Source organism: Macaca fascicularis, chromosome 1 (genome assembly GCF_037993035.2).
Source record: "Macaca fascicularis isolate 582-1 chromosome 1, T2T-MFA8v1.1".
NCBI lineage: Eukaryota > Metazoa > Chordata > Mammalia > Primates > Cercopithecidae > Macaca > Macaca fascicularis.
Genome location: NC_088375.1, coordinates 180,620,462 through 180,647,398, shown reverse-complemented (window position 1 = coordinate 180,647,398; position 26,937 = coordinate 180,620,462). Strand labels below are relative to the sequence as shown.

The following is a 26,937-nucleotide window of genomic DNA, read 5'->3' as shown; positions in this document are numbered from 1 at the left end:
TTATTCAAATAAAATTTTAATGATTTCAGTTCCTGAAAATGTAGTGTCATTAAAGGTCATTTCCTGCTAAATTTCAAATTACAGATTTGTGGGCCATTCCTGAGCAGAAGCATCATATTCTACTAAATATTCAGCTTACTAACTAAGGTAACTGACAGTATCATGGCAGGAGGTGAGGAGGAACAATGATCAGCTCATAGCTAAGAAAAGGGAAAAAAACAATAACCAAAGCAAAAAACAAAATAGCTACAGATATTAGTAAAATACTAATACAATCCCAAACATCCACCTCTTAAATTACTAGAAAAACAATACCAATAAAGTTATAGCAAATACAGTCTTCACAGATTTGAGTAACTTTATTTGCATTTTATAGTGATTTCTTAAGGCCTATATCCAATGAAACCATTTTAAAAGCTCTATGAGGAGTGGAATTTTAGATGTCTATTACACTTTTCTTTTAAAAGAAAAATGCTTAAATTTCAGAATGAGCAAGATTCACTTTCGTAGGTAGAGGCCCTGCTTCTTCATGATCTTCAGTTTTAGATCTAACAACCACAAGAGAAGAAGCTGGATATTTGTTCAGCTTTTGTTCATTCATAAACTCCAAGTCACCATAGATACTCAGCTTCTGCAAAAGAAAACCAATGTACATTAGTAGTCTGGATAATTAGGAACCTCTCCAAGTAAGTCTTCAAATAATTTAATTTATAAATGGTTAGTAAAAAAAAATTCTATAAACAACTTTAAGAAAGAAGAATGCTTTTTCTCAAAATGTTGTAGACACATGATTCAGCTCCCAGTGGATGGCCAAAGAAAGCTGTTCCACATCTCAAGTTAAAATCCTCAGGAGTATAACAACTGAGTATCAAGAAAAATAGCTATGGATGCCTTAAGTGATCAAGTCCTTCAACATCTTAGCTCTCCTACCAAGTGGTAAAATAATTTGGTGTAAGTCTTTCTGCTCCTAAATGTTTTAGCTTAACATGTATGGAAAATGATAGATGCTATTTGAAAATGCTGTGAGAAAAAAGAATATGCATGAAATGCTCTAACACTGATAGAAGGGTCTTCATAAATATATAAAGTTCCTTAATTGTTACTACCATATCCAAGAAGATACTAAAAGAATGAAAGCATAAAACAGAATCACTGCAAATGTCATAAAACTCATTAGAGAATAATGTTAATATCTAACATCTGTTGAGAGTAGGTAATATACGTATGAATGTCTCTGTCTTTTTTTTTTTTTTAAAAGAGATGGGGTGTTGCTCTGTTACCCAGGCTGGAGTGCAGTGGTGTGATCATAGCTCACTACAAGGCCTTGAACTCCTGGACTCAAGTGATTCTCCTGCCTCAGCCTCCTGAGTAGCTAGGACTATAGGCATGCACCACTATGTCCAGCTAATTTTTCTTTTTTTTTTTTTTAAATGATGGAGTCTTGCTATGTTGCCTAGACTGGTCTCAGACTCCTGGCCTGAAGTGATCCTCCTACCTTGGCCTCCCAAAGTGTTGGGATACATGTGTGAGCCACCACACCTGTCCATACGTATCTCTTAAAGGCAGAAAAGCAAAGTGAAAAGTCTTCACTAATAAGCATAGGCCGGGTGCAGTGGCTCACGCCGGTAATCCCACCACTTTGGGAGGCTGAGGCAGGCAGATCACTCGAGGTCAGGAGCTCAAGACCAGCCTGGCCAACATGGTGAAACCCTGTCTCTACTAAAAACACAAAAAATTAGCCAGGCATGGTGGTACGTGCCTGTAATTCCAGCTACTCAGGAGGCTGAGGCACAATAATCACTTGAGCCTGGGAGGCAGAGGTTGCAGTGGGCTGAGATCACGCCACTGCCCTCCAGCCTGGGGGACAAAGTGAGACTCTGTCTCAAAAAAAAAAAAAGAAATGGTATAGATTCTATTGTTAATCTACTCATATAGCAACAAATCCCCATATCCAAAAGTTAGAAACTGAAGTGCTGATATCACTGGCAGGGCAACTCACTAGATTATAAAGCAAGAACTACACAGAAGTACCTACTACTGGAAAGGTGTTTTTAAAAGATGCTGAATAAAGAGCACCTTCAAGAATTTATCAAAAGTGATACATGCTATCCTGGCTGGGCATGGTGGCTCAAGCCTGTAATCCCAGCACTTTGGGAGGCTGAGGAAGGTGGATCACCTGAGGTCAGGAGTTCCAGACCAGCCTGGCCAACATAGTGAAACCCCATCTCTACTAAAAATATAAAAATTAGCTGGGTGTGGTGGTGCGTGCCTGTAGTCCCAGCCACTAGGGAGGCTGAGGCAGGAGAATCGCTTGAACCCGAGAGGTGGAGGTTTGCAGTGAGCCGAGGTTGCACTACTGCACTCTAGCCTGGGCGATAGAGCGAGACTCCATCTCAAAAAAAAAAAAAGATGATAAAGTGATACATGCTGTAACATGATGAACCTTGAAAATATGCTTAGTGAAAGAGGCCAGTCACAAGAGACTACATATTGGCTATTTAGGACTGGAGGGTGAGATGGGGGTGGGGGTGGTGCAGCTGCTGCTGCTGCTTGGGAGAAAATGGGGAGCAATTACTAAGAGTACAGATTTTCTTTCTGGGCTGATGAAAATGTTCTAAAAGTGACTGTCACAATAGTTGCTTATTCATACATGTTTCAGATGTGTTCTACTGGACTGCTGCCTCAGGGGAACAACTATCCCGCAAGGAGTTGCCCCAGTACCTTAAGCTTTTCCAGTAAGAGAGTAGCTTTAAGACAAGTTCAGGCCAGGCGCGGTGGCTCACGCCCATAATCCCAGCACTTTGGGAGGCTGAGGTAGGTGAATCACTTGAGGTCAGGAGTTCGAGACCAACCTGGCCAACATGGTGAAACCCAATCTCTACTAAAAATACAGAAATAAGCCGGGTGTGGTGGTGTGCACCTGTAGTAGTCCCAGCTACTCAGCAGGCTGAGACATGAGAATCACTTGAACCCGGGAGGTGGAGATTGCAGTGAGCCGAGATTGTGCCATTGCACTCCAGCCTCAGTGACAGAGCGAGACCCTGTCTGGAAAAAAAAAAAAAAAAAAAAAAAAAATTCAGTGGTTGATAGGTTGGACACGGATCTGATATAGTAGGCCTCCTTAAAACTCAAAATTCACATGTGACCACTGGCTCTGGGGCACTGTGAAAGAAAAATGTTCACAACTCTACCTAACAACATTTAAAGATCTTGAAGCAGCAACCAGGAACTGTTTGATTTTATACATCAACATGAAAGAAGCCACTGAAGGGAGGAAGGAGACTGAGGAGATGCTGGTTAAAGGACACAAAATTTTAGTTAGATGAGAAGAATATGAAGGTATATGAAAATACTTTGTAAATTTTAAAGACTATACAAATGTTGTTATCAACATTATCCTGTCCCAGTTTCTAGGTACCTACATCAATTATATCACCTTAATAAAAATATTAAGCATAATATTTTAATTTTTCATGTGCAAATCATATATTTAAACATCTTTATAGTCTGTTAGGATAAAACAGTTGTTCAAGCACCATATTAGGCACATGCCAATGGCTTATTATTATATTCTAATTTCTGTCTCTTCTTCTTTTCTCTCTTTTTCTATGGCACTTTGGAGGTATAAAAAAACTAAAGTTTATTTCAGTGGGATTAGATGTTGACAGCCATTATTATTCTATATTTAGTTATATAAATACTTTTCTGTTCTTGAAAGCTAAGCTGAATAATCAAATTATAGCCTTTCCCCCAAACAAAAATCCTTTACCTTAACAGTTATATTTTTTGGGCCAGTTAAATTTTAATTACCAAGGAAGTCACAATGTCTTCCATCTCTTATGGGGTTAGATACCAGAATATAACAACTCAAAATCAAACACTCCAGCATTTCTCCTCTCCCTCTCCCTCTCCCTTCCTCTCTCCTCTCTCTTCTTTTCTTTTCTTTTTTCTTTTGAGACTCAGGGTCTTGTTCTGTTACCAGGCTGTAATACAGTGGCACAATCCTGGTTTATTGCAGCCTCAACCTTCTGGGCTCAAGTGATCCTCCCACCTCAGCCTCCTGAGTAGCTGGGATCATGGGCACACACCACCATGCCCAGATAATTTTTATAATTTTTCGCAGAGACAGGATCTCATCATGTTGCCCAGGCTGTTCTCAAACTCTTGAGCTCAAGTGATCCACCTGCCTAGCCTTCCCAAAGTGCTGGGATTAGATGCATGAGCACCACACCTGGCTCAGCCTTGCTGCTTCTAAAGCAGCACTGCTCCTTAATATTGTGGTAATTAATTTAAACTATTAAATGGTTCTACAAATCTTCTCTCTGGCTGGGTATGGTGGCTCATGCCTGTAATCCCAACACTTTGGGAGGCAGAGGTGGGCAGGTCACTTGAGATCAGTAGTTCAGGACCAGCCTGGTCAATATGGTGAAACCCCATCTCTACTGAAAATACAAAAATTGGCTGGGCATGGTGGCGCGTGCCTGTAGTCCCAGCTACTCAGGAGGCTGAGGCAGAAGAATCACTTGAACCCAGGAGGCGGAGGCTGCAGTGAACCAAGATCCTGGCCACTGCACTGTAGCCTGGGCGACAGAGTGAGACTGTGCCTCAAAAAAAAAAAAAAAAAAAAAAAAGGCTGCGCACGGTGGCTCACGCCTGTAATCCCAGCACTTTGGGAGGCTGAGGCAGGTGGATCATGAATTCAGGAGATCGAGACCACGGTCTCTACTAAAAAATACAAAAAAATTAGCCAGATGCGGTGGCGGGTGCCTGTAGTCCCAGCTACTCAGGAGGCTGAGGCAAGAGAGTGGCATGAACCCGGGAGGCGGAGCTTGCAGTGAGCCGAGATCGCGCCACTGCACTCTAGCCTGGGTGACAGAGTAAGACTCTGTCTCAAAAAAAAAAAAAAAAAGTCTTCTTTCCCACATATCGCCTTAGAAACTGATGTAAACAGGTCTTTTCAGTCTTAGAGAGTCAGAAAGACACACTTTTCTCAAGCCAGTCAACATATATGTCACCACGGTAGTTAGCATCACAGAAAGCTGGGAACAACCATTCTTGTGATGCAAACCTGTAATTTTTATGTGTGCCAACCTCTACCACATGAAAACCACCACATCTTCTCTCTTTCTATTATAGTAGAGAGGCCTTGTTTTTCCAGCTAAACAAATAAGGTATTTAAAATGATATCTCACAGGGCTCAGTCTTCAAATGGTCTAAGGGTTAGAATTAAATTTACCTCAGAGGGAACATACTGCTCCACAGCTGTAGCAACAGTGGCACAACAAATCCAAAGCAATACCATCACCGAGAGGACAAGAGTTGTAGTTAAAATCCACCCAGAGTTACTGGAAAAAAAATCAACAATTAGTTATATTAAAATTTTATAAGAAACAGGAGATTCTTAGTCAATCAACCTTATGTACTTAGCTCAACAGTACAATTAAAACTTTGTTGATTATCTTTGAAACTATTAAAAAACATACTTACAGAAGGAAATATTATACTAATAGCTATTACATTAGGTTGGCATAAAGTCTTTTTCCTCTACTTCTAATGTTTCTATAACATGGCTATATCACTTTTGTAATAATAATAAAATCAAATATACTTGACTTTCTGCTAAATATATAAGGCAAGTGAAAGTGTCCTGTAAATTGTACACTGTCGTACAAATGTCATATATTATTTTACAAATTATTATACTTGCTTTCAGAAAACCAATATACAATAAAGTTAAGGTATAGACTAGGTAAATTTAAAATGATCATTTGTTTTATAAAAGAAATCACAACAGGCTTCCAGAAGTCAGTTTCCCTAGAATACTTCACATATTTAATTTGCCATAATTTACTTATACTTCAATTTAAAAGAGCACATCTATTGTAAGGCATTCTGTAATCATTATAGCATATCTCAGTAAAGAGGTAGTTATATTTTCCTTATCATTAAAATATCTTAAGATAGAAGGCCAGTTATGAGAATCAGCAATTAGAGGTTTTTTATTTTTATTTATTTTTAATTTTTATAGAGACAAGCTCTCACTGTATTGCCCAGGCTGGCCTTGCACTCATGGGCACAAGCCATTCTCCCACCTGAAGTTTTTTTCATAATTGACCTATTAAGATTCAAAAAAAAGTCAAGCCATTTTTAAATAATTAAAAGTCTAACTCTGACAAACTGTGTAACACAGATAGTCCCTAATTTTCACATCTCTGCTCATCCAACACTGCCTAATAAGAGATCTATACTTACCACCCTAACCACTCACTTGACAGTCTGGCAAGACTTGAACATGCAGTAAGCACAGTCATTGTCTGCCAGCAAAACAGGCGGACTTTGGAGAATGTATTGTATCTAAAAGTAGGGAACTCCCATATGATGCTTTAAGTATCCCAATTTAGAAAGATAATAGAGTAAAACACGTTTTAAATGAAAAAAATACCCACTTTCCTCTCCATGTTCCAGCCCTAACTGAGTTAAGGAATTTACTGCAAAATGAGGATATATTTGATATCTGGATTCCAGTAGCAACTACCTAAGCCAGAAAATTGGGGTTCATCCCTTCACTCTCCAGAACAAAACAATGACTAGATCCTACAGATTTTCAACTATCTCCATTATCTCCTGTTCTTGTCTACTGCCCTAATTCAGCCTTCATAATTTCTTCCCTGATTTACCAAAGTTCTCCAACCTATCCTTCACATAGAAGCCTCTTCTTGACACTAATGTTATGTTCCTGCTTCTCTCTATTCCTGTTTTCCCAGTTCAGTCAAATTTCTGACTCTCCTTATCCTCCATATGCAGTAATGTACCCTATACACATTGAGCAGGAGGCCAGTATATCTGAAAAAAAAAATTTAAGTAAATCTTCTGCTACAACTAGCAAAAATGTCTACTCATTACTCAAGATATTTCTATCTCGCCTGTCAATCCTCCCCTTGAAACCTCCAGTAGACTTAAATACAGTCTTTATATGCTTTGTATGAGACATGTGTAGGAGTGTGTATATGTATAGCAATCACTATTGTCCACGTCTGTCTAGACCTGAGAACTCCTGACATCTTTTCTAGGTCTCAACTCCCTAGCACAGTGCCTGGCTCTTCAAAAAGAAATACAAGTGAAGAAAGAGTGACTTCAATTTCCTTTCTGGAGATCATGGTGTCTCTTTAACAGCTACGATCAGATTCCAATAACTGGCTGAGTGATTCTGTATGTAATCATGGAAAAATCATGACACTTTAGGAAGTAAATATTTACAGCAGAATAGGATGAGCAGAAGATGTATAATTAGAAAAATTAGGTTTGAATTCTAACATAGTGACTGTATAACCTTGGAAGTAGTCAATTCACCTCTTTAAATTACCACCTACTTATCACAGGGTATTGTTCTAAAAGTCAAATGGGATCACTGAAGGGGAAAAAGCATTTTAAAAAAGAACACTTAAAAAAATTTTTTGAGACAGTCTCGCTCTATCACTCAGGCAGTGCAGTGGCACGATCATAGCTCACTGCAGCCTTGACTTCCCGGGCTCAAGTGATTCTCCCACCTCAGCCTCTTGATAGCTGGGACTACAGGCGTGTGCCACCATGCCCAGCTAATTTTTTTTATTTTTTGTAGAGATGGATGGGGTCTCACTATGTTACCCAAACTGATTTTGAACCTCTGGGCTCAAGTGATCCTCCTGCCTTGGCCTTCCAAAGTGCTGGGATTACACGCATGAGCCACCGCACTCGGCCAAAATCATAATTTTTATTCAAATATAGGATCCTACCTATTATAATCTACATTTGGGCACAAAAACTTCTTTTTTTTTTTTTTTTTTGAGACAGAGTCTCATTCTGTTGCCCAGGCTGGAGTGCAGTGGCGCGATCTCGGTTCACTGCAACCTCCGCCCTCCGAGTTCAAGCGATTCTCCTCCTGCCTTGGCCTCCCGAGTAGCTGGGATTACAGGCGCCTGCCACCGCACCTGGCTAATTTTTTTTGTATTTTTAGTAGAGCCGGGGTTTCACCATCTTGGGCAGGCTGCTCTCGAACTCCTGACCTCGTGATCAAAGTGCTGGGATTACAGGCGTGAGCCACCGCGCCTGGCCAAAAACTTCTAAGAAATACATTTCTAGTTATAAAGTTAGTTGTTTCACAAAATCACTTTTAAAGTGTTAGATTTAAAAAAAAACACACACAGCATATAATGACAAAATGTTAAAGGTCAATAAATCACCAATAATATGCCAGGTAGTACAGTACTGAGAACTGTAATTTAAGATTAATTATTTAGGTTTCACAGAACTATCAAACTGCAACAAACATCCTAAATACTGGAAAGAGAAAAACTGCCCTTTGTTGGACAAGCTCAAAACCGGTTTAGAAATGAAAGAAGGATAAAATTTAAAGTTTAATCCTTGTTTTCTCATACAGTCTTTTAAACATTTTGCCTAGTAAAAGGTATTAATTTGTAAGGTCCACCTAACTCTAATGATACACGATAACACCTCTCAAGAAACTGTTTCTATAAGAAATTACAGGGAGCATGTGGTTTGGACTACCGAAGTTTTATACTTGAGATAGAACAGTCCACTAGAATGAACACACTATACAGCAGTACCACTCACTGAAATGCTTGGCCTGGTATCTGACACAGAGTAGGTAATAGTCAATAAGTGACATGGCCCACTAGCTTTCTCTGTTTCCTTTTTTTGGGGGGGGTGGGGAGGAGTAAAATGTGGGGGAGGGATCATATCCGAATTCCTTGGAGAAGAGGAAACATGCACACTTTGATAAAACCTGCCTCTCACCCTCATAAGGCTTGATATTTTTTCCTAGGAGGGCATATGGTACCCACTACTCTCATTTGCCCACTTTACCATTACCCTTAAAAACTCTTGGCACAGAGCTGATACTCCTTAGTATAGAATACAAAGCCCTTCTTAATCTAGAGTGCTTATCCAGCTCTTCTAGCCTCAAATCTGGCCATGCAGATAAAAACAAAAACAAAAATCTGATCCCTAAACCATTCAAACTTTTTTATTTTATTTTGTTTTATTTTATTTTTTGAGACAGAATCTTACTCTGTCACCTAGGCTGGAGTGCAGTGGTGCAATCTCAGCTCACTGAAACCTCTGCCTCCCAGGTTCAAGCCATTCTCCTGCCTCATCCTCCTGAGTAGCTGGGATGACAGGCATGCGCCACCACGCCTGGCTAATTTTTGGATTTTCAGTAGAGACGGGGTTTCGCCATGTTGGCCAGGCTGGTCTTGAACTCCTGATCTCAGGTGATCCACCTGCGTCGGCCTTCCAAACTGTTGGGATTACAGGCGTGAGCCACCGTGCCTGGCCTCAGACATATGTGAAATTAAAGCTTAATTTAAATGTGTGGAGAAGCACATTCAACATAAATCAAGAGATTCTAACAAGAAGTATGCTCCTGTACTGTGAAAAAAAACTACCTGCGTGGGTTTTATTCAAGTAGTATGCCTATAACCTTTTAAACACACTAAAATATCTAACGTACAATCTTGGAAGGGAAAAAGTAAAAAGGTTTACTTTTGAGGTGCTAATTTTAAAATAATAAAAGTAATGTATCTCTCTGATACAGCCAGATTTTATCTGTTATACACACAATAAAGAGGAATACATACAGAGAGAGGCATCTTAAAAAGCCATCACTTTCTCCATCTTCAAGAAAATTCCTGTGTGCTTGTGAATTTCTCATTTGCAGATCTGCTGAAATAGTAAGGTATGAGTTTATTATACCCTACATCCCAAAACCTAGTCTCACATGACTACTTCTAGATATACACACTTTACAGATATCCAATTGTTTTTGTTTGTGTCATCTGATACATTTTATAATACGTATCAGTTTTTCTAGCACATCAAAACCAAATGAATATTCTACCACATTATGAGTTTCCTGTTTTATTTTCAAATTCTTATTGGCATTGATGTTTTCTGCTTAATTACATGTGAGCTTGGATTTGGTTTATTTTAATCTAATTAAAGTTAAAGATGGTCTTATGTTATGTGCTATCATTATCTACCCACTCCCACCTACCAAAATTAGAAGGCTAATTAAATAGTATCTAAAATAAGGTATGAGTAAATTTTACAAGGTAAGCTCTGCTTTAGCTTGATGTTTTACATTCTTATGAGTCAAAATTCACTTCTTCTTCTTTTTTTTTTTTTTTTTTTTTGAGACGGAGTCTCGCTCTGTCGCCCAGGCTGGAGTGCAGTGGCCGGATCTCAGCTCACTGCAAGCTCCGCCTCCCGGGTTCACGCCATTCTCCGGCCTCAGCCTCCCGAGTAGCTGGGACTACAGGCGCCCGCCACCTCGCCCGGCTAGTTTTTTGTATTTCTTAGTAGAGACGGGGTTTCACCGTGTTATCCAGGATGGTCTCGATCTCCTGACCTCGTGATCCACCCGTCTCGGCCTCCCAAAGTGCTGGGATTACAGGCTTGAGCCACCGCGCCCGGCCAAAATTCACTTCTAACATGGAAATAAAAATAGAATGGGGACTCATACTTTTGGTATTTTTCATTATTTGGTCAATTTATTGGGAAGTACCAGAATAGTTGATTAGTTCATGCTCAAAACATCCTTTGAAACAAACTAAATGTTTTTAGAATAGTGATTCTCAAAGTGTGGCCCCCAGGCCAGCAGCATCAGCAAAATCTGGAACTTGTGAGAAATAGAAATTCTCAGGTCTTCTCCTGGACCTAGTAAATTAGAAACTCTGGAGGTGGGGCCCGGCAATGTGTGTTTGAACAAGCTCTCCAAACTCTAATACACATGAAAGTTTGAGAACCACTGTTTTAGAAATTATCTGTTTATGTTCCATCAGTGGAAAAAAAAAAAAAACACAACCAACTCTACTACAACCAGATTTGACTGCTAATGTTTTTATCTAAGCTACTTAAAATAAAACTTACAGGACATTTTGCTTAGAGATGATTCTCTCAAATTTGTAGACTCCTGTTCCAAATGTGGTGCATACTGGATTTCTGGCTTAGACTAAAATAATAATGAAAGCAATTAAGTCATTTGTACTTCTTTAGCTTTTTTTCAGTAACAAGTTCTAAAACACATCATCTCTTTAAACATTTAAATTGAGAAAGAGTAACAGAAAGACTGTATAAAAAATAAAACACGTTAACCACAATATATTTTAATTGCACTTCCTAAACATTAGAACCAGTGCCTTGCAAAGAAACAGATTTCTGGCAGATTTATGTTAGTTTAACTTCCTGACAACATTTTTTTTTTTTTTTAAGGGAGAGAGTGATAAATCATTACATACTACATTAAATACTATACCTTGCAGAAATGAGTTCTAATTCTAGTTGATCAGGAATAATTTATCAGACTGCCAAAACTTTTGGCTAAACACATATTATCTCTATTTCTTCTCATATGAAACATTCCATTATTCCCTAGGTATGAGGAATCCATAAATTACAGCCAAACACTCCATACTTTACATTTTCTGAATAGTTCTGATCCTCTAGAATGGGGGTTTCTCCATCCCAGTTATGCTCAAATTCACACAGACTTTAGAGAGACACAGAGCTAATCTCCTATCTAATGAGGAATGAATGAGGCCTTCACTCTGAGAGTCAACTTATGCTTTGATGTAAGTAGCTTTAGGACATAGAACTTGTTCATGAATTTAAAGAGAAAATTCCTGCATTTTACTTATTACCAAATTAAGTAGAGGGGACCCAAGGTTCAGGGTAGTGCTAAAAATCACATACCAGCCATACATTAAGTCACTTACTTAGCTACAGTACTTAAAAGGTTTATTTTATTACCCGAGAGGAAGACACAACATAAACTCTGTTGACTGGTAAATTTGAGGAATTCAACTACTGAATTAAAAGCATGGTAGGGTAGTATATGGGCCTTGGTGCTAAAGTGTCCTGGGTTTTAAGCTTAATTCTGTTACTTATCGGCAGTGCAACTGCAACAAGTTACTCTCACCTTCCTCATCAATAAAATAGGAATAATATAACCTCATTAAGTTGTTTGAAAATCCGAGATAATATATCTAGTACAATATAACCTCCAGGGAATAACAGTTATTATCACATGGTAAATGATGAGATAGGAGACATTACCTCTCTAGGCAAAATACTTCTTCAAGAAGTTCTCTTATAAGAGTTATGAGTAAAAGCACTATAAAAAACTAAAAATTATGTCATATTGTTTTTATCTGATATCCATATGTAATCATATATGGCCACTGTTTACATTAAAAGTATATTAATTATTATCTCTCATATTTAAAGATTTCATTTTATCAATTTAACCACCATAAAATTTAAAAGACTCAGAGTTCTGGTTAGATAAAAACTAATGGGCTTTAGATAAGGCTTTTAATGGGCAAAGGGAAGGGTAATCAAACTGATGTCCAATATTTTAATGTAGGGCCAAATAAGTAATTCTTACTTGATGATAAGTATTTGTAAGTGACTGAGTATGGCTCTATGCTGAAACACTCATTTAAAACATATACATTTACTGTTGTTGGTAATTAGATGAATCCATGAAGCACTGTTGTCACCTGGAATATGACTATTTTTCCATCATCAGCTTGAAGATAAAAAGTCCATGAAGAGGTTATGAAGCTCTGTGCAGAGTCCATCATGTCACTCCAGAATGACCTCACCAGAGTTAGAGGAAAGAGTAGGTGCATTTTTGGCATCAGGGACATAAGCTAAAAATAAAATAAATAATGAGAAATGCATTATTTTTTATATATGTACATTCAAGAGAACAACATAATCAAGATTACTCAAATCCTTAATGGGACAGGATATAAACAAATACATCTACCATAATCTAATAGCATTAAACTCTTAGTTACCTATGCAAATTACGGTAAGGCTTAAAAACCAAGGCTACTTTAATTTGCCACCAAACACACTTACTAGCTCCCTGTCACCTCTATCAGAATAACAGGATTTTGAATTAAGTCCAAAAATAAGAAGACTCTTAAGATGTAATTAAACGAGGGCCAGCAAGTCCTCGAGGGTAGAATAGGAAGGGACAAATCATATCATTCTCATCTTTAATGTTTTTATTGAGAATAAATCATGCTATAATGAACATCAATGGAAAAGGGGAAGGAAAAAATCAATCAGAGGAATATACACATAAAATGGTAGACATCTGACAACAGGGCAGGGTGAAGGGAGTATTTATAGGCTGAGTATATGTAGTAAGCTACTGATAAGATTTTAATGGCCCGGCATGGTGGCTCACGCCTGTAATCCTAGCACTTTGGGAGGCTGAGGTGGGTGGATCATGATGTCAAGAGATTGAGACCATCTGGGCAACATGGTCAAACCCGATCTCCACTAAAAATACAAAAATTAGCTAGGCGTGGTGGCACACATCTGTAGTCCCAGCTACTCAGGAGGCTGAGGCAGGAGAATCCCTCAAACCAGGGAGGCGGAGGTTACTGTGAGCCAAGATCACGCCACTGCACTCCAGCCTGGTGACAGAGCGAGACTCTGCCTCAAAAAAAAAAAAAAAAAAAAAAAAAGGATTTTGACAAATGATGTCATCTTTCCTCCTCCAATTCTGACTTCTTGACTTCTTTAGCAGCACTGGGCCCCTCTAAAGCACAAGCGTGGGATGCCATTTACTAAACTCTAGGGATAGCTTTGGTTCTACTTTGTTTCTTTATATGTTTGTTTTTTCTTTTTTTTTTTTGAGACAGTGTCTCGCTCCGTCACCCAGTCTGGAGTGCAGTGCTATCTATGGTAGCACTTGAGCCCAGAAGCGTGAGGCCAGACTGGGTAATATAGTGAGATCCCCATCTCTAAAAAACATAAAAATAAAAAAAGCATATACCTCTTAACTCAGCAATTCTAGCCATATGATTTTATTCTACAGGTATACTCACAAATGTGCAAAATAGATATTATTTACAAAATAAAAAGATTAGGAACAACTTACATGTTCACAAATAAGGAACTGCCTAAATAAATTATAATATATCTACACAGAATATTATGTAGTAGAAAAAAATTAGAAGCTCTTTATGTATACTTATATTTATAAAATACATGTGTACATCCTTGTATATGCATAACATATCTGTGTACTAGTAACCTTGGCTACATGTATGAGGGAAAACTGAGTGGCTAAGAGACAGGGGTGGGAGACTTTTCACTATATGTATACTCTTTTTATCTTTTGAGTTTGTACATGTGACTATTTCCTGTGCAAAAATTAAGAAACTTTTCCCAGTATGTCTGGAGAATAGAGTATGAAATTCCCTTGTCAGGAATTTTAAGCGATGGCATTGGAGAAGTAATCAGGAGCTAGGTTGTGATAAACAGTTTGGACTTAAATCTACATGTAATTGGGAGCTACTAATTATATAAGACAGGATAATGGCATGATGAAATTTAGAAAAAAAAATCTGGACACAGTAAAGGATGGAGTTAGAAAGGGTTAAATTAGAAAAACAGTTTGGAAGTTAACTTAAAAATACAGATAAGAAATGATGATAATCTGAGTTAAGGCAATGGCAACTGTCCAATGGAAGTTGGGATGGAGAAAAAGAACTCTGAAATAATTCCTCTCAGCCTTGGTTTTTTAATATGTAAAATGAGGATAATATCTTCACTGGAATGTGGGAAGAAACAAAATAAGATTATGAATGTAGGCATAACTTTTAATAGTAAAGCATTATACAAGTGCAATTATTCAACTGACTTTTTTATTTGCAAACAAATTTTGTTTGCTGAAAGTCAAATTTATATATTTTATATATTTATATATTATATATATATATAACACTAAAATAGGATCGAGTCGGTGATAAACACTTCAAGCAACACAAGTCAGTGCCATCTAAGCAGGCTAGTTTGAAAGGCAGTATTGTTTCGTACTTGTTCTTGTCTCAGTTCAGCGAATGGCAGCTGATTCTGGCAACCAAGATGGCAAGCATATTGCTCATCAGATTGGGAATATGCTTCTGTACATGCTGTAAGAGAAAAATAGTCAAATTAGAAGAAACAAAAGGGAAAGGGAAAGAGGAAAGAAAAGGATTTGATATTTTATTTAAAAAATTCTTATACTTAAAAAAGATTTCATCAATGTCAATTTCCAAATTTGGTAATATAGTAGTAGGAAATGTATCTTTAACAGAACTCCATATTGTCTCCCTCCTACAAGTCAAATGTTTTAGATACAAATCTATTAATTATACACCCAGGCTCTGGCCACATGATGACATTCATATAGGAGGACCCTTGCAGCTAAGGCTTGTGTAGTAGAAAATGCACTGGATTGGCATCCTGAAGATACCACTCAAAAAGTTTTAGTTCCATCATTTGTTGGTGTGTGTGACCTGGGCTGAGCAGTTTAACCTCTGACTATTGATTTCTATATATCTAAAACAGAAATAACACAACCCACTGCATAGGATTGAATGAAATAATATATTTTAATGATTTATACAAATATACAGTATTATTGTTAAGAACCAGATCACTCAGTTAAGAAGTAAGGGTATACACGTGGCAACAGAAAAATAAAACAATCAGCCTAACATCTGAAAGTCTAAGAAAATTGAACTAGGCTGGGTGTGGTGGCTCACGCCTGTAATCCCAGCACTTTGGGAGGCTGAGACGGGCGAATCACGAGGTCAGGAGATCGAGACCATCCTGGCTAACATGGTGAAACCCCGTCTCCACTAAAAATACAAAAAAAAATTAGCCGGGCGTGGTGGCGGGCGCCTGTAGTCCCAGCTACACGGGAGGCTGAGGCAGGAGAATGGCATGAACCCGGGGGGGGGGGGCGGAGTTTGAAGTGAGCTGAGATCACGCCACTGCACTCCAGCCTGGGGACAGAGCGAGAATCTGTCTCAAAAAAAAAGAAAATTGAACTAGAAAATGTTCTATAGCAGATGATTCTAATGTTGAAATAGATCTCTACCAGATATACTGTCATTTAGTTCATTAAATCCATTTCCTTCTTGTGATATAACATTTTACCACTATACCAATTTCATTTTTTCCCAACTCAGTAATGCATTTGTAATACACTTCTCAGAAGCGCTAGATAATAAACTGGACAGCATTATGCATATATAAAGATGATCAGTTAGGAGACTGAGCTGCAAAAATACGGTTATGATATCAAAGAAGACTGTATGTGAGTCATGGCACAGTGATGGCTTCTATGCTAAAAACAGTGTAATGAATGGAGAACATTCCATTATAGTTATTTAAAAAGTTAAACGTCAATTGTGTCCTGATTGCAGGTTTCTTTTATTAAACAGACTGCTTTTAGCAAAAAGAAAGAAAAGTGGTTTAACAGATGACAAAGCCTCTGGCTACTTATTTTAATGGCCTGACCAATGAAGAATACGCTATTAAATACTGAGTCAAAGGCCTGATTCAGTAAAAAACTTGGAGATAAGTCAATGAACTTATGATTGAAAGGTTTAGGAAAATTATACTATTTGTGAAAAGGTAGTAATGAATTGTGAGTAGGGTAATTTTACTGCATTTGTCTGACAGAAAGTTGGTTAAACAAAGGTATCCTATTCACAGCAGAAAATAAACACTGTCTCAACAAACAGATGAAATTTAAAGCCCATGAAATTTCTAGCAGCAGCTACGAAAACTCTTAAATCCATAATAATTACAGTATGTTAGATGACTAGTTTCAACAGTGTGCTTGCCATTTCCTAAGGAAAATACTTTAAAAGGTTATCACAAAGAAAACAACAGTGTTACATACAGCTGATGTTAGCATAGCATCTTACCAGATTCACATTCCAATTTAGTTCGATTTAAGTCAATTCCATCATCCACAAACTGACAAATTGAAAACAGCCTGCAACCTCTCTGACATGCGTACAACTCCTCTTCCTAGGGAGTTCAAGAACAGGAAGGGTTACCAAAAAATAGTATTTTTTTTCCTCAGGGGAAAATGGGTTAGGAAGAAAGCAGTTAGTAACGTTTATTACAAATCATCCTATAAGTTTCATAACTGAAAGAAAAAAATGATAGAAGCCAGTTGATACTCAAGACCTTCGCCATACAGAGGTTTTAGTTCCTTATTTTAAAAGTGATATCAAGAAAAAAGCCTAGTAGGTAAAACCACCACCCTTTTTCCATTTTCTTTGGTTACAATCTGTGAGGGGGAAATTAAAAATAAAAACAATAGTGACATGCCAGGTGCAGTGGCTCACACCTGTAATCCCAGGGTTTTGGGAAGCTGAGGCAGGAGGACTGCTTGAGGCTAACAGTTTAAGGCCAGCCTGGACAATACAGCGAGACCCCATCTGTACCAAAACAAACACACACACAAAAATAACTGAGTATGATGGTGCACACTTGTAGCCCTAGTACTCAGTAGGCTGAGGTATGAGGATTGTTTGAGCCCAGGAGTTTGAGGGTACAGTGAGCTATAATCACACCACTGCACTCCAGCTTGGGGTACAAAGTGAGACCCTGTTGCTTAAAAAACAACAATAAAACAACAACAAAAAATACAACGGTGATATAACTAGAACTTCAACAGCAATAGAAAGGAGTAAGCAAGTACCCTAGGACCAGTGGCATACTTCTGTCACATCCATGTTTATATGAATCACCAGGCTTATCAGGAAAAGTATCAGACTAGCTTCACATGGCAAATGGTGACACAAGGGCCTGATAAAGTAAGGCATACATCTATAAAAATGTTTATATGAAAGGATTTTTAAAAACTGGGCTTAGGCCAGGCGTGGTGGCTCACGCCTGTAATCCCAGCATTTTGGGAGGCCGAGGCGGGTGGATCACAAGATCAGGAGATCGAGACCATCCTGGCTAACATGGTGAAAACCTGTCTCTACTAAAAATACAAAAACTTAGCTGGGCATGGTGGCAGGCGCCTGTAGTCCCAGCTACTCGGGAGGCTGAGGCAGGAGACTGGTGTGAACCTGGGAGGCGGAGCTTGCAGTGAGCCGAGATCGCGCCACTGCACTGCAGTCTGGGAGACACAGCGAGACTCCATCTCAAAAAAAAAAAAATTGGGCTTACATTAAATGAAAACACTGGAGCAACAGTGTGCTGCATGGGAAAGGACACTGCAATCAGTCAGACCTAGATCAAACCTTTTGGGTGAGTGCATAAGTTATTTTACCTAAGAATCTCAGGTTTCTCATCAAAAAAGGAGAGAACAGCCATTATCTCCAAATTCCTCAATAATTTGGAAGCTATTTCCAGCACAGTGCCTGGGATGTAGAAGGTTCTTAATAAATGGTAATAGTGTTAATAGATTTTTAAAATAGAAAACAATTACAGGCATCAATGTATATGTGTGAAAGCTCAAGATAGGATGGACATCTAGTTCTTCATTACTGTAAAATATTAACTGCTTAATATGACTAATGTCTTCAGCAGGGTTTTCTTTGATAAAATAAAAGTATTTTTAAAAAGCTACTGCATATGGGGGAGCCCCCTCAACTTACTGTGTGATATACTGTGTACAAACTGGCAGACACCTAATAAGGAAACAGCATGTGCATATGCCAGTTAGCAACCAATGGAATACAAGGTATGTACTTCTTTCCAGCAAAAGGATTAGTAAAATTTATGCAGCAGCAACAATCCATCAAGAAGAGATGGCTGCAGTCTAATATTAAATATACTTTATCATACAGCTTTGAAGGTAGCACACTTTTGGACCTCAGTTCCAGCTGCATTTATTGTTAAGATGAAATTGAAAGAATTTTAAAAATTAAGATAAATTTCATATCTGAGTAGCTTTTGCAGGCTTTGTAAAACAGTTAAAGAATTATTTTATGTCTTTGGAGCACCACAAATTTCCTTATACTGCACAGAGGAAGCATAAGCTCATTAGTATGAGCTATATCACATGCCATTTCATTCTTAGATATGCTTTCCTTTGTTAAAGAAACCTAGTAAGTCATCCAGTACCAATTTCAGAAAACCATATGGCATGGTGAAAAGAGACTAGGTTTCAGGAATCAGCCCTAGTTTGAAGTTCAGACTTGCCACTTATTCTGTACAACCTTTGGCAAGTTACTTAATCTATTTCCTCAGTTGTAAAATACGGACAATACTCTTACATCAATCCTCACTACTATTTATTCCTTTATTTTCTACTGCCTGTATAATTGTAGAGCGTCAATCTTCACTATTAGGATAATTATATATTTATATCTACAATAGCATTACTATTATTTAATGAGCATCTACAATGTGCCAGGCACTGTGTTAAGACTTAACAAATTATGCAACATCTGGTATGGAGCAGGCACTCAACTGGTAGCTATTAAGAATCATATCTGGCCGGGCACGGTGGCTCAAGCCTGTAATTCCAGCACTTTGGGAGGCCGAGACGGGCGGATCACAAGGTCAGGAGATCGAGACCATCCTGGCTAACATGGTGAAACCCCGTCTCTACTAAAAAATACAAAAAACTAGCCGGGCAAGGTGGCGGGTGCCTGTAGTCCCAGCTACTCGGGAGGCTGAGGCAGGAGAATGGCGTGAACCCGGGAGGCGGAGCTTGCAGTGAGCTAAGATCCGGCCACTGCACTCCAGCTTGGGCGACAGGGCGAGACTCCGTCTCAAAAAAAAAAAAAAAAAAAAAGAATCATATCTTTATTCTAAGTATTTCATGTTATATATACAAAAATAATGATTTCAAGTAAATATTTCATGCCCTATTTATCCCAAATGACTGGCAAGCTTATATAACATGTATCTCCTCTGATTTAGGACACAATAAATGGTGCTTCCACCATAGGAAATACCAGCTAAATTCATAATTAGAAGGTCCCTCAATGGTACTATTTAGGGCAGGCACCGTGGCTCATGCATGTAATCCAAACAGTTTGGGAGGCCAAGACATAAGGATCCATTCAGTCCAAGAGTTTGAGACCAGCCTGGGCAACAGAGCAACACTCTGTTTCAATTATTTTAAATTAAAAAATAAATAAATAGAAGTTAAGTGATCAGCAAGGACAAACAGTAATCAAGGAACTGGGAATAAAACCAGGTTTGTATGGTTCTAGAGACCACACTCCATTAATAAATGACCAGGCTAGCTATAATTAGCTTTTTTATTAACATGATTTATGTCTCTTGTTTTTTCGTCCGAGATAAATTATGCAATTGCATTTTCTGTAGATAAAAGATAGAATAATTTAAAAATAACTACTTACAAACAGGTATTCTACTTTCTTGCAACAAATAATTAGTTCTCAAAAAGTGTCATTAAAATGAGATTTTTTTTTTTTTTGAGATGCAGTCTTGCTCTGTGTCCCAGGCTGAAGTGAAGCGGCGCAATCTCGGCTCACTGCAACCTCCACCACCCGGGTTCCAGCGGTTCTCCTGCCTCAGCCTCCTGAGTAGCTGGGATTACAAGCATGTGCCATGCCCAGCTAATTTTTGTATTTTTCGTAGAGACGGGGTTTCACCATGTTGGTCAGGCTGATCTTGAACTCCTGACCACCCATGATCCACTTGCCTTGGCGTTCCTAACTGCTGGGATTACAGGCATGAGCCACAGCGCCCAGCCTAAAACGAGATTTCTATCTCGTTTTTCAAACTCTATGTGAGTTTGAAAATTCATCTAATTTCTTACAACACACGAAGCTTTTTCCTGGAGCACAAAGCACAGAGGAGAGCCAATAGAAATCAGTGACATAGTTAAATATGTGGGTTTTTTGTTTGTTTTTTTTTTTTTGAGGCAGAGTTTCCCTCTTGTTGCCCAGGCTGGAGTGCAATGGCGCAGGCTCACTGCAACCTCTGCCTCCCGGGTTCAGGCGCTTCTCCTGCCTCAGCCTCCTGAGCAGCTGGGATTACAAGTGCCCGCCACCATGCCCAGCTAATTTTTTTTGGTATTTTCAGTAGAGATGGGGTTTCACCATGTTGGCCAGGCTGGTCTTGAACTCCTGACATCAGGTGATCCACCTGCCTCAGCCTCCCAAAGTGCTGGGATTACAGGAGTGAGCCACCACGCCCAGCCTTTTTTTTTTTTTTTTTTTTTTGAGACAGGGTCTCACTGTTAGACTGGAGTGCACTGGCGACATTTCGGCTCACTGTAACCTCCGCCTCCCAGGCTCAAGCAAGCCTCCCACCTCAGCTTCCCAAGTAGCTGGGACTACAGGTGCTCGTCTCCACGCCTGGCTAGTGTTTTCTTTTTCTTTTTTTCTTCAGAGACGAGGTCTTGCCATGTTGTCCAGGCTGGTCGCAATCTCCTGAGCTGAGATGATCCACCCACCTCGGCCTCCCAAAGTGCTGGGATTACAGGTGTGAGCCATCGCACCCGGCCGAATATGTTTAATGCAAGTTTATTAATAGGAGGCAGCATAGTGTAGCCAGTTTTAAGCTGAATTCCTACTCCACGATTTCTTGGGTATGTGACCTTAGGCAAGACACTTAACCTTTCAGAGCCTCAATTTCCTTAATTTTAAAACCCTACTTTACAGGGTTGTTGTGAGAATTAGGAATAATAGTATGATAAATCTCCCATCACTCTGGCTAACAGTGGAGTCTATATAAATTTCAAGTCCAGGACCTATAGGGAGCCAGATGATTTGGAGTTCTTTGTGAGAAAAGCTTTACTAAATAAGTAAAAATGGTTTATAGATATCACACCAATTGTTAGAAAATAGTGGACATTATTAAAGTACCTACAAGTTCCAGGAAGGTATCCTTTCAAATTATTTGATTATTCTCCCAACATTCTGGTTTATACTACAAAATTGCCAGGAAAATCTCAAAAAAAGGAAACAAACCCTAGAACAATAGAAAGTAAGTCTCAGCCCAATTCCAGGCCAAATCAATATTAATGAGCTTCCTCATACAATCCTCTTAATGATGAGAAGTTTACAAGAAGTGAAGAAAAATAACGTGGTTAGAAGCAGTATTCATCGATTTAAGTCTGAAGTTAAAACTTCTCACTTCTTTCTCGATTGTTACATAAATCTCTGGAAAAATTTAGCACACTCCCCTCTCCCACGGTTTTTGAAAATTGATAATCTCCATGCAGTTTAAAATCCAGCCGTAAACAAAATCTGAGAAGTGCCGGCACTTAGAACTTTTCATTTCAAAGACCTGAAAGCACTCGCCAATATGGAACATCCTAAGCTTCACTGGAACTGTCTCCGTAGCCACTCCAGTTTTAGAGAGCAAGGAGGTCTAGCCACAATGGTTAAGCAAATAGCATACAGGAGATGAAGGAAAAACGAAGAGGAAACCACCAGTAACATCAACAAAAGCTCTCATAAAACAACGTGGGGGAAGGCATACACTCAAATCATACATGGGAAACGTGTGGTGGGAATCATCAAACAATTTAGAATGTTGAGTAAACAGAGATCTTACGCTGAAAAACCAACGTGAAGAGGGTTAGGTATGTACTTAAAAAGGGGGGAAGCATAAAGAGGAGGGCCATTACCTCTCCGTAAGCTGCGAACCCTCTCCTGTCTACAGTCTCGTTTCTTTACCCACTCCACGAATCCCCCGTTTTCTGCACTGAGTGGTCAGTTTCTGGTAGGCAGACACCTAACTGCCTCTTCTCTAACCCAGTCCCTCTTGGCAGCGTCTTGGACACAGTAACTCAACATAGGCAGACAGCATTCCTGGGCGTCTCGCTACTCCTTGAGCCGCCTTCGTGACGCTTTTTATACTTCAGTGGAATTGTCTACTTGTCTGACTCCCTGAAGACTACGCTCCCGATCCCGAGAGGCGCTTAGTAAACAAAGGTTATGAATCAATCATTTGTGGACTCGCTTATCTGCGCCTCCCTTTCTACAAACCCCCCTTAGGCTCCTTAAGGCGAGGACCCTGCATTAACCATCCATATCCTCCTCTATCCTCCTCCCTCTGAGTGCTCGACTCCCCTGCTGCCCGGCTAGCTCCCAGAGGAAAGGGATCGCGTCTTTCTCATCTTTGTGTCCCTCAGCCTATCACAGGGTAGTGCAGGACAAACTTCCGGTAATGACAGCAGGAACTGGGGTGCAGGCAGGATTAGGGAGGAAAACAGGAGCTACACAGATGGGAGACAGCGGTTGAAAGGCGGATTGAACAGCCAGGTTGCCAGAGCCGACATAAGTGTGGGGAGCCGAGAGATGGGCGGCCAGGGAAGGGTCGCAGCCCGCTCCGGACGGGCCCTACCTTAGGGTAGGTGTGCAAGGGGTAGGTCAACTGACAGGCCCGGTGGCAAGACGCTGTATCACCCAAAACCGAGTCAAATGCTTCAGCCGAAGCGGTCCCCGAACCTCCGGCCAAGGCCATGGTCAGCAGCAGCAGCGGCGGCAGCCCCAGTTGGGTCCTGACCCAGAGGCTCGCCTTCGGCGCCGCCATCTTGTTCCCCTCTGTCACAGCAGCTCAGCTTGTTGCTGTTTTCTTTGAAGGGTTTCCTCCTCCTCCTGGGGCCAGCCCCCTTCTCCGCCCCGCCGACCGTTGCTTCCGCCTCCGCCGTCGCTTCAGCTCCGCCCTGACCCGCCTGAAACTGCCGCCTCCTGCCCCACCTCTGGGACTACTAACTTCTCCTAGGCGGGCGTGAGGCGGGGAATTCAACCATCGCGAGCATTAGCGCGAAGCGGGTCCGCCTGTCTTCCCTTCGCGGGGCAGGCTGGGGCATGTAGTTCTCCGTAGGCGGGAGGCGCACGGTGCTGTCGGGAAAGTTGGTCTCGGAAAACTACAGCCGCCCTCGGCGCGCCTTCTGCCCGCATTTCTTCGTAGTGCATTCTGGGGAATGTGGTTCGCTGTGGGCCAGAGGCGCGAGGGCCGGCGGAGTTTCTTCAGAGGAACTACAGCCCTGGGAGGAAGCGTCTATTTAGTTTCAACACAGACGACTGGGCTTGGGAGCCTACGGGGTTGCAGTCTGGAGGGCGCCAACAGCAGCTGCCAGGGCTGCTTTTCCTGGTGGGTCTCACGCCAGGCCGTTGTTAGGTGCCCCTACCCGGGATCCTGAGTGCTGAGAACGAGGAGGATGGGGTTTCTCCTTGTTCGGGGATCCAGAGATTACAGCCGTGGGTAGGGTCCTCTGACCACCAAGCAGTTTGTTCCAGGGGATGGCTGCGTATTGTGAGACTCCCTGCTGTGTTCTGGAGGTAGTTGTCAGTTGCTGATTACCAGGGCAACCCTTGGGATTGTGGCTGTGGTGAGGTGATTGTTAAGAGGGCGGCATTGAGCCTAGTGTAATCCTAACCCTTCCACAGCCCAATCTTAATTGGAAGAGGGCTTAGGTGCACGCTCTAGGTGGGATTCCAATATTGGGCCAATCCCCGCAATATTGGAATCCCCCCTAGAGCGTGCACTTCTGGAATCTAGGAACCTCCTAACCCAGGACGTAGGCTGATGATTGTTTACAGTTTCAATTCTTAGGAAGTTCCTCAGGAGGAAATCTTGTCAATTCCACTCGAGTCCCCATAATTCATGAATTCTTCCAGAGAACTCAATTGTGTTACTTTGGGGAGCAAATATCACGGCAGTCTTTAGTGAGGTTTTAGAATCTACCGTCTTTCTTGACCAGAACACGCTGCAAGCACGTCAAGGTAGTCGGAGGCCCCTAACAATGGATAAATTCGTCGTTCGAACGCCTAGAATCCAGAATAGCCCTCAGAAGAAAGATTCTGGAGGAAAGGTTTACAAGCAGGCCACGATTGAATCTCTGAAGGTGAGAGGGGATCTGGGGCTAGAGGAAATGTGCAAAGGACTGATAGCAAGGTGGTACCAGAGGTTCTGTTGTGAAAAGACCTATGAATTATTTCTTGTTATGCCTCCTCCCGCAAAGTGTACCTGACCACTCCTCCTTTGTTTCCCCCATAGCTGTACAGACTTACATTTATCAATTTCCGCACACCTCTGCTACACCCTTGTAATTACTCTGGTTTACAGCATGTATGGTAGCTGGTAGGACAAGTCCCATTTGTTGTTATTCTTTTGCAAAATGTAGTCTGTTAGGAATGTTAAAGTACCAGATATGATTCTATATACCTACCCTGTACAGACTCATTTAGGGGTGGGTTTTGATGCTGTTCTCTCACATCTTACTGCCCAGAACTGTATCAAATGGCTTTACAGCTTCAGCTGAGACCAGGAAAGAGGCTGTTTTTTGTTGTCGTTGTTGTTGTTTTTGTTTTTCAGAAAGGGTCTCACTCTGTCACCCAGACTGGAGTACAGTGGCACGATCTTGGCTCACTGCAGCCTCCACCTCCCGGGTTCAAATGATCTTCTTGCGTCAGCCTCCCAAGTAGCTGGGATTACAGATACCCGGCTAATTTTTGTTTTTGGTAGAGATAGGGTTTCAACATGTTGGCCAGGCTGGTCTCGAACTCCTGACCTCAAATGATCCACCTGCCTCTGTTTCCCCAAGTGCTGAGATTACAGGCGTGAGCCACTGCCCCCAGCTGGAAAGAGGCTGTTTTAATGAACTCTTTGCTGCCTTGAACTCAGTCTGATGTCTGCAAGCAAGATGCAAAGAGTAGATACAATGAATCAATCAACATAGTCACCCAATAAGTGCTAAAGTAATTATTATTTTACTAAAATGAAACAAAACAACTTGTACTTGGTCCCCTTTGTCATCCTGAACCTTGCCTCTTAAATTTCTGACTTTTTCATTTTCTTTTATCAGTTCTTCTTCCTCTACTAGGTTCCTAGTGTTTGTGCTCCTCAGAGTTCTGTCACATTTTATGTATTTGGCCAGGATGACATCCATTCTTTAGGCTTTCTATGCTAAAACTGCCAGAACTGCACCTCCAGCCTAGGTTTCAGAAGGTAGGAGGATCTGGGGCTAGAGAAAATGTGCAAAGGACTGTAAGAGCGAGGCAGCATTCTGAGTACTTGACACATACTCAGTTGGACTCCTTTTCTGGATGTCCCACAGACTTACCAGACCCATATTGGAAAGCAGTGAAGGAGAGTATAAATAGGCCCTACTGGTAACTAGGTGATCTTTAGTAGCAAGTCAGTCCCTTCTCTAAGACCTCAGTTTCCTCATCTATAAAATGTGGAGGTTGAACTATATCAGTGTTTCTTCAAGGGGGTGCTATTGTTGCATGGGGCAAGATAATTCGTCATTATTTGGAGCTGCTGGTGAGTTACAGGATACTTACCATCCCTGGCTCTCAGGCACCTAATGCCAATGGCACCTCCCATTCTGATAACTGAAAATGCCGTCACATATTTCCAGACAGCACTTGATTGAGCCCTACTGAACTCTAGATGATCTTTAAAGTCTGTCCTAGTCTTGCAGTTCTGTGACTGCTTAGAACACATTCAAGGTTTTCAACTGTCTCTACCTTGTCAGAATATTCATGGATAATTGTACATAGCAGTGATTCTCAATGAGGGATCATGTCAGACTCTCTCCAGGAAAAAGGTGGGAAGGAATAGTTGAACTACACATACACTCACTTACACCTACAAACACCCATATTATTATTATTATTTTTTTTTTTTGAGATGGATTTTCGCACTGTCGCCTGGGGTTAAGGGCAATGGTGGGATCTTGGCTCACTGCAACCTCTGCCTCCCCTGTTCATGCGAGTCTCCTGCCTTAACCTCCCTAGTAGTGGGGAATTAGAGGTGCCCACCACCACACCCGGCTAATTTTTTGTATTTTTAGTAGAGACAGGGTTTCACCATGTTGGCCAGGCTGGTCTTGAGCTCCTGACCTCGTGATTCACCCGCCTCGGCCTCCCAAAGTGCTGGGATTATAGGCGTGAGCCACGGCATGCAGCCCAAACACCTATATTCTAATATACCTCCTCCTACCCCTCTCCCTTCTCGTTCCTTCTCGTGCCCCAGTTGAAAATCACTATGTGTGATGATGAAAATAAATGATGTGAAAATTATGGAATAAAAATAAAACAACAGGCTGGGCTCAGTGGCTCATGCCTGTAATCCTAGCACGTTGGGAGGCCGAGGGGGGTCGATCACCTGAGCCCAGGA

The 26,937-nt window shown here is 40.7% G+C and overlaps 2 protein-coding genes across 6 annotated transcripts in view; one reads left to right on the top strand and one right to left on the bottom strand.

The window, feature by feature from the left end:
• TMEM59 (transmembrane protein 59) lies at window positions 1-23,356 on the bottom strand. 4 transcript variants are annotated; one of them, XM_005543294.5, is made up of 8 exons: window positions 23,152-23,356; window positions 16,782-16,887; window positions 14,899-14,993; window positions 12,558-12,710; window positions 10,927-11,008; window positions 9,636-9,720; window positions 5,237-5,345; window positions 1-631 (listed from the first exon to the last, which is right to left on the bottom strand). In XM_005543294.5, exons 1-8 carry the CDS (start codon window positions 23,338-23,340, stop codon window positions 476-478), a joined length of 975 nt encoding a protein of 324 aa, XP_005543351.2. In that variant the 5' UTR covers window positions 23,341-23,356; the 3' UTR covers window positions 1-475. The 4 variants fall into 4 exon arrangements, with proteins under 4 accessions (XP_005543351.2, XP_045226623.2, XP_073862260.1 ...); XM_045370688.3 differs by having other exon boundaries at window positions 9,636-9,717; XM_074006159.1 differs by lacking the exon at window positions 16,782-16,887.
• Window positions 23,357-23,738: 382 nt separating this feature from the next.
• Window positions 23,739-26,937, top strand: part of TCEANC2 (transcription elongation factor A N-terminal and central domain containing 2) — a 45,416-nt gene continuing 42,217 nt past the window's right edge. The window contains exons 1-2 of one of the 2 annotated variants that reach the window (XM_005543296.5): window positions 23,739-23,904; window positions 24,515-24,658. In XM_005543296.5, coding sequence (XP_005543353.3) covers window positions 24,557-24,658 — 102 coding nt within the window. In that variant the 5' untranslated portion in view covers window positions 23,739-23,904; window positions 24,515-24,556. The remainder of the gene's footprint in view (window positions 23,905-24,514; window positions 24,659-26,937) is intronic. The other variant, XM_074006170.1, reaches the window with a different exon arrangement.

What these genes read in the sequence shown, in the direction of transcription:
- TMEM59 (XM_005543294.5), bottom strand. Translation starts at nt 23,340, where the DNA reads ATGGCGGCGCCGAAGGCGAGCCTCTGGGTCAGGACCCAACTGGGGCTG. An exon ending in CCTTGCACACCTACCCTAAG is followed by an intron (nt 16,888 to 23,151) that starts GTAGGGCCCGTC and finishes TGAACTCCCTAG; the next exon opens with GAAGAGGAGTTGTACGCATG. An exon ending in CTGAACTGAGACAAGAACAA is followed by an intron (nt 12,711 to 14,898) that starts GTACGAAACAAT and finishes TTTTATTTTTAG; the next exon opens with CTTATGTCCCTGATGCCAAA.